This window comes from Nicotiana tabacum, chromosome 13 (genome assembly GCF_000715075.1).
Source record: "Nicotiana tabacum cultivar K326 chromosome 13, ASM71507v2, whole genome shotgun sequence".
NCBI lineage: Eukaryota > Viridiplantae > Streptophyta > Magnoliopsida > Solanales > Solanaceae > Nicotiana > Nicotiana tabacum.
Window position 1 is genome coordinate 3,321,481 of NC_134092.1, and position 8,274 is coordinate 3,329,754.

Here is an 8,274-nt window from a genome sequence, read left to right on the forward strand (position 1 = left end):
ACTAATACATATTTTTATTTTCTGGGTATATATTCGATAAATACTTATTCGCACCAAATATTAATTCTACGATAATTATGGATTCTAGTATCTGCTCAAAACTTTATTTTATAGCGATATATCATACTAATCTATGATACATTATTACTAGCATAACAACAAAATCGAACCGATGTCCTCTATAAGTTGCAAGCAGGGGCGAAACTATGTTTGGCCAAAAATGGTCAATTGAATACCTTTTGCCGAAAAATTATACTGTTTAAGAATACTTGCTATTAATAAAATAAATAATTCAAGAAAGGAAACCAAATTCATAATTTAAGTCACATGAACATAAGCTCCACATTTTGTGTTTGACAAAGAAGATATTAAATATTATTGCAGATTACAATCAATCCTTTTTGCCCTGCAGCTTCGAAAAAAAATAAAATACGTGCACTCAATCGCACCCTCCACTTTCAACCAAGAGATTGTGAGTTCGAGTCAACCCAAGAACAAAGTGGGGAGTTCTTGGAGGGAGGGAACCGAGAATCTATCGGAAACAACCTCTCTATCCCAGGGTAGGGTAAGGTCTGCGTATACACTACCTTCCCCATACCCACTAGTGAGATTATACTTGATTGTTGTTGTATCGCGTTTCAGGTAAATATCTATCCAGGGCAATCCCACAAGAATGGCTCCTCGAGCCGGAATACAGTAGTGTCATCTCCAACCAGCTGCTGCCACGTGGACATTGTGCAACAATAACGGTCATTTTGATCCGCCACATCAATGGAGAGATCAGGTAAATCAAAAAAAGTGTCATCATCCTCTCTTGAAAAAGAATTTGGTAATTCTTGGGTGTTTTCCGATAATAAATTGGTTGACGAATGACAACTTCGTAATTCAACTCGGCTCGGCTCCGCTCGAATTTCTTCATTTTCGTCGGGAAATGTGATGGCGGCGGCAAAAGCCGCCGCGGTTTGGATGTCCTTAGGAGAAGCGGAAGCGGGGCGCGGAAGTTGATGAGCTAAATGGGGAAAATTAAGGTAAGCCGAGTCACCTTTGATGGCTAAAGCCGCGACGTCATGAGCTCGAGCCGCCATTTGAGCCGTAGGATAAGTACCTAACCATATTCTTGATTTTTTTCTTGGCTCTCGAATTTCGGACACCCATTTACCCCAACTCCTTTTACGTACTCCTCTATATGTTGGGTGCTTTTCATCTTCATTTTTCTTCCATTTCTTCTTCTCTTCGCCATTCTCATTAATTTGGATGAGTTCTTGAACTTTCCTTGAGCTTTTCTTCGAGTCGTAATTTTTTCGAGTAAGCTCATTGCTCGAGGAGGAAGAAGAAGAAGATGACGACGATGATGTTGTGTTTGAAGGAGAATTCAAGACATTAGAAGAAGAGTTAGAGAAGAAATTGTGACGACGATAATTGGCTCGAATTTCAAGGTTGATTATTTGTTCTTGATTTTCCATGATATTTTTTTTTGTTGCTAAAGTGGCTAGTTGATTGTCTTTCTTTGTAAAGTTGTGGAATAGTAGCAAGTAAAGAAAGTGGGAAGGAAAATGTATTTAGACAGAAATGATATATTTGTGTTTGGCTTCTGTGGTCCTTTAGATAAATTGTTGTGTTTATTTAAATAAAGGAAAAGGAAAGAGGAGGAAAGAGAATAAATATGAAAGGGACGAAGGGGGGGGGGGGGGGGGGGGGTGTTGAGAAGATGTTAGTAAGGAAATGTGAAAATAAGTAGTGAAATCTTCACTTTCATGCCTAAGCAGTATTTTTTGTCAGTTTGCATGAAGCAAGCAGCCATAGACCAGAGAAAATTGCCATAATCAACAACCATGTATTTCACATGAAAATTGGCATATTATTACCATAGTAGGTTTGTCGATCATTCAGTCCATTCTTTCTAAATTATACACGGGGATGAGAAGGGGGAACTTGTGACATTCATGACGCAGGGCGGGTAGACGAGGGCAGGACAAAAAGAAGGACCGTCAAGCTTCTAAGCTAGCTTTCAAAAAAGGGGATGATCATGACAACTTAGACAAATTTCACATCAAAATGGATGAAGAAAATGAATAGTTATATAAGACATAATATAAATTTAGAAGGTAACACGTATTTTTTGGCTGGACGTGCATAGCCCAAGGGACTTATCTGTGAGGTCTGTTGGACTAAAACGGAAAACGCATGCCATAGTTTTGATATATAACATGACGGGAGAAGGGGATTACAAGGTGAAAAATTGGTTCTCTACTAATAAAGTGAAACAAGAGGTAAGGAAAAAAAATAATCAAAGAATGTGGTGCAGTGGATGAGACTACTCTTCCCTTAATCAGATGTCTCGGATTCGAGCCCCGTGTATAGAAAAATCTTTCGTAGGAAGCGCTTCCCCCCCGAATGGGGTCCTACGCGGTGCGAATCCAGATATAGTCAGGCTCCAATGCAGATACCGGACACCGGGTGAGAAATCAAAAAAAAGGAGGTAAGAAAAAAAAACTGAAATTTTCACTAATCACTAACTTTTTACTGAACATTATCTCTTCTTTATGTTGTGTAACTAATTTGTTGTTGTTAGCAATGGCAAGCTTGAAAATGGAGTGATATTTTACTGTTAATTAGACTACTGTCTTTTTATCTTATTAAATAAATGGGTTTTGTTGATATGTCTTCTTCCAGCTGTCCTAATTCCTGAATTTCTGCGGTGGCTTCAACTTGCCGTAATTCAGGTACCCAAACTCTTCAAGAAAAATTAAATTAAAGAAATTCCCAGACTATCTTAATATCAGTTGAGTCTGTTTGGTACGACGAAAATCATATTTCATAAAAAATGTTTTCATGCAAACATGTTTTTTATAAAAAATATTCTCATGAAAAATATTTTTTAGTATTTGGATGGTAAATAAAAATTTTCCTTCTAAAAATTTATAATATTAACAAATCACAAGGTGTTATGATGAACTTTATAGTACAAAAATTGTAATAATAATGTCTGAATATTAGTCGAAGCAAGTAATATGGAGTTTAAAAGTCCAGGAAGTTTTAAAAAATAATTTTCGTCCATTAGTGAGGAAGTAAATGTCCCCCATTTGATAAAAGTATTTTCCTTAATATTTTTTAGCAGTCAAACATCAGAAAATAACTTCCGTCAAACCAAACACACGTATTATTATTTTTTTTTACTTCTCTCTGACCGTTGTAACATTTACAAAATCACTTTTTAGTTTTCTGTGTTCTTAACAGTGCAGATAAATTATAGAAAACAGTGAATTCTTAGTAAATTGACCAATAAAAGATACTTATAAAAAAACAAAAAGAGATGAAGTAGCTAATTAGCATTATTGAGGAGCAAATATCTTCCACGTTGATATCATTTATTTATTTTTAAATGTGAGCTTTTGTAATAAGGGGAAACGACAATAAACTGAATGCTAATAGACATGACCTTAGATTGACGGTGTATTTCTAGAAATGTAAAATCAATTAATTTTAGAATTTAGAATAAATATTTTTAAGTCTTAAAAGTTAAAATAAAAAATATTACTACACTTTGATACACGTGCCTCACATGTTAATGGGTCCTATCCCTAGATTTGCATCCCTAATTCATTCTATTTGAATAAGAAATTCTTAATTCCCTTATTTACTCTCTTTTTCCTCTCTTATTTTTTTTTTTTAAAAAAAAATTGTTTTCAGAATTAGTAGTCCGATTGAATTTCGTAAGTTTACTAAATGGCTAGGAAAAAGTAATAATAAGAAATTAAGAACAAAATAATATGTGATTGGACCTTCCAAAATAATAATTTTAATGTGGCTGATTTTTTTTTTTTTAATAATTAGTTTTGCTACTGCTTCATCCTTTTCAAATGTGATATCGAAATTACTCAGGTATGCTCCACAAATAGTACTTTATCGTCTTTAGTAGTAATTGATTTTATGTACCACCTTTAACTTCCCTTCATCCATCAAAATTGAAAGAAGTGTGTTTACCCTAAAAATTGAGTAACAATTAAACTTTTATTGTGATTTTAAGTATATGTGATTTAGACTAGCACCAATTGATAAATAATGAATTAAATAGATAATTTGGACAATAAAATAAATCAAACCAGTTTGCAAACGATGTCTCAACCTTGATTCGAGATAGTCTCGAGGTTAGTTACTACGAACAATATAGGATAGAACAAGCAGTGATGAACAGTAAGTAAGACAAAGAAAACAGTGTATATGTATATTCTTATCAGTGAATAATGATGCCTTATAAATAATTGAAACTCCTCTTTATATAGTAGAGGAAACCTAATTATGGTACAACTCTAATAACGGAAATAGACCCCACAATTGGCACTAATAACCGCTTTGATTTGATCCGTTCCGGGATTTCCGTCATGATCTTCGACCGATTGCTGACATCTCGCCGTTATGTTATTACGCCTTACTCGAAGTCAGTCATGCTTGATCTCGATTGTTACTGGCCTCGATTTCAGTGAACACTTCGATCTCCAGGCTCGACGTTCTATCTTCGAGCTCGAGCCTGATCTATTATGAGGTTACCCTCGAGGCACTCCCCTCCGCCAAAATCGGGTATGCCCGATTTCGACCGTATACAGATAGTCCCCCATTTTTTGGAGTGTAACGAGAAGAAAACGAATTCGAGACTTCGATTTAATACCTCAATCAATTATGACGTCAACATCGTGACGTAAGCGACAGAAGCGACTGAAGCGTCGCGTCTGCACAGTTCCCAACATCATTAATTAACGCTAGTTGATGGTCGGCCACCAGTGCTTTCAAACCGACAAAGTGACTATTATAAATAGACCATCTTTATAATCTTCTCAAACTTTACTTTCAAACTTCTTCTAATCTTCAAAAGTTCCTCTATCTTCTTCAAGTTCATTAATTTTGCTGGTTTCCGTTTACCAATCTATTATTAAAACATAAATTCCGCCTTCTTCTTCCTTAAACCTCACATAACAATGGCAAAAATATCAAATACCGTTCCTCAAGAGGAAAAAGGCCTCCACAAAACACCAGTGGAGCCACGTATCGAAGAGTGCATCCCCGGGCCATGTGAACTTACTTCCGACTTTAAAGTCAAAAAACCCTCTTCGGTTCCTGGCCGATGCGAGCCCATGACTAGATACATATGTTCGATATCCGAAGGCGATCTCGAGCAGGTGAAAAAGGACTTCCACTGGGAGAATAAAGAGGTGGTGATTCCTACCCCCGAAGAGGACATCACCACTCAAGTGAAAGGGTTCTTAAGTGTGTATACTTACCCCTTCACACTGGGTTCCGTCGATCCCGTCATAATCGACTTCTGCTGCCAATACCGGATAATCCTAGGCCAGATCTACCCCTCTTTTTGGCGCATTGTCATTTTGCTCAAATTCTTCTCGAGCAAGATCGAGGGGATGTCTTTCACCCTCGATCATCTCATTAGGCTATGCAGCCCCTATCTTTATTGGGGTGGACTGATAAGGCTTCACCGCCGGGCCACAAAGGTGCTATTCTCGAGCATAGATGAGGACAAGGATTGAGGATGGATGTGTCAGTTTGTCCGAGTTAGGACCTCCGATTTAATTCCCGCCGAGAAGATGCCATTCCCCGAAGAATGGAACATGAAGCGTAATGATGTTGGGCATATTTCGATATGTGTTGATGTTACTTTACCCATGTTTTAACCGCTTTTTGATGCTATTTGATCTTTAAAATGCCCAACATGGTTTAATTATTGGTTTTATGACTAATTGAGTTGTGTGTGATGATTTAGGGTGTTTGGAGTACAAAAATATGAAGAAAAGGTGCTCTAGCTAGAGGAAGAGGGGTTGGATGCGTCGCATCCAATCTAGAAAAAAAATCAGATTTCGTGCACCCTTAGAAGTGAAGTCGGCCCATAGCATCCGCCATAGCATCCGCACCTGGGCAAAGCTGAGAAGGAGGAACAAAGGGTGGATGCGACGCATCCACCCTAGCATGCGAAGCTGAGAAGTGGAGGACGAGGTGGATGCGACGCATCCACCCCAGCATCAATCCCTGTAGCCAAGTCGAATTAGGAATAGGAGAACTTTGGCCCACGACTTTTGTACGCAATATATAAGCCAAAAATGCCTCTTTTAGGTCATCTAACATATTGGGAAGAGGGAAAAAGCCACGACAAAGCTGTGGAGGCCGGAATTCATCAAGTTCCATCTTTCTCCCACCAAACTTAGTAATTTTTATGTTTCTTTGTATGATTTGTTGTTTGGCTACCATGTTTATGTGGAGCTAAACTTCACGTTCTAGGGTTATGGTTCTTTCATGACTATTAATATTCGGATATTGATTTTGCCTTCTTGATTTATCATATTGGTTTATTTATTCAATCTTGCGCTTAATTATTTAATTGCTTGATCACCAATTGAATACTATTTACGAATCTAGAATTGAACTCGAAAGTGGGAATTCTAGATTGCATATAGGATTGAGTAGAGCAAGTTCTTGAACTCGGGCATCGGGAAACAGATTCGTGGTTAGGATAGACATATACCTAATTGCCTTGCTTGGTTGATTTACAGGAATTATAAATGCGTTCTTATTGATTCTAACTCCATAGACATATAGGCATTAGGTTAGCTTGAATAGGCGAGTAAGAACTCGACAGATTCTTATGAGCAATATTAACCCTGTCAACCAATAAGCTAGATAAATTAGTCGGTCAATTCAATTGAAGAATACAATAGGATTGTTAGATAGCCCATAACCCTAGATCGTTTTCATTACATTGATATCATAAAAATATGCTCTTTCTCTGTTCAAAGTTCATTATTTATATTTTTTTATTTAATTAGTTTAGAATCAAATATTTTTAGGTTTAATTCTTGTTTATATAATTAGGATAGTCTAATTTAGTTAATAGTTAATCATAAGTCCTCGTGGGTTCGACATCCGACTTTTAGTCACTTTATTACTTGACGACCGCGTATACTTGCGTGTGCGTTGTGGATGATGATTATTCTTATTTTGATGATCTTTGTCCATATTGTGGAGGACCCCACTGGTGGAAAAATTGTCAGAATATTCCCAGGAGCGAGTTGTGCGCACAGTCTCAATCCTTTGAGTGGAATATTTGTAATATATGTGGTGGTCAAGGTGGTCATTGGGATGGTTGTCCTAATTCTTTTTATCCTTCTCTGAGCCCATATTATGATCTTTCTAACAGTGTTTGTGAGTTTGATAGGGGCAATGAAGTGCAAGATATGGAACGTGATGCATATATTAGGGATATTTTGAGGCAAGTAGCAAAGCGGCAAGATGAACTCAAAAAAGATATGAAAAGAATGAGGGCAGCAATCACAAGAATGAAGGCCAATATGGAAGAATTGAATGAAGAGAGCGAGTACCAGCAAGAAGATAATTTTGAAAAAGTGGAGATTTTGAGCCATATGTCGCTGGTGGAACAATCTGAAAGATTAGAAATATATAAGGCTCAACATGAGGAAATTACAAATGAGATGAGATACTTTATAGAAGGAAGAGCCGAATTGGGACAAGAGATCGATAAATTTGGCACTTCTATTCATGACTTAGAGACTCAATTGAATACAAAGGTTGATGCGTCTAACGTCCAACAAAACAGTAATGAGTTGTGTAAAGCTAAAAATGAGCTTATACGCCAAATTGAGGAGCTAAAAGTGGAGAGCCAATCACTCGAGCATATTTTTGTTGATGATGCCCATGTTGAGAAAAGTACACTAGAGCCATGTGAGGAAGTAGATAATGTTATATTTGAAGATTCTTGTGTATGTAAATATGAGGATGTAAAGAGTAATACAATTCTAGAGTTAGGGCGTATTGGTCCTCATTCCAATCATTTTTTCACATTGTGTTTAGATAGTAAGATAGTAATCAAGCCATCTGAGCCTATGGGGGAGTCAAAGAGTGAGGATGAGAGTGCTTGTATTCTTGAATTTGTCATGCCAAAAAGCAAAAAATACATTCCTCATCTAAAGGCCGAGAAGTGTAGAGTGAAAAATTTATTACTTGGCCTGGTTATCTTTGTAGCCCCACCACTGGAGCATAGACGCAGACTGGATGCCATGTTAGGGGCTCAATTCATAAGTTCGAGGTGGAGGCAAAAAAGCGGTTCACGTCGTGCCGCGATGTTAAATCAGGCACTTGTTGGGAGGCAACCCAGCTTTACTGTTTTTTTTTTTTTTACTTTCTATTTTATTTTATTTTTATTATTTTGTAGTATTTATTTTTGTTTTGTAGGATTATGAGCATAAGAAGCAAAGC

The 8,274-nt window shown here is 37.0% G+C and overlaps 1 protein-coding gene across 1 annotated transcript; it reads right to left on the bottom strand.

The window, feature by feature from the left end:
* Nucleotides 1-306: 306 nt before the first annotated feature.
* On the bottom strand, nucleotides 307-2,148 carry LOC107829642 (ethylene-responsive transcription factor ERF035-like). The gene has a single exon (XM_016657097.2). It carries the CDS (start codon nucleotides 1,461-1,463, stop codon nucleotides 651-653), a length of 813 nt encoding a protein of 270 aa, XP_016512583.1. The 5' UTR covers nucleotides 1,464-2,148; the 3' UTR covers nucleotides 307-650.
* Between the last annotated feature and the right edge of the window lie 6,126 nt (nucleotides 2,149-8,274).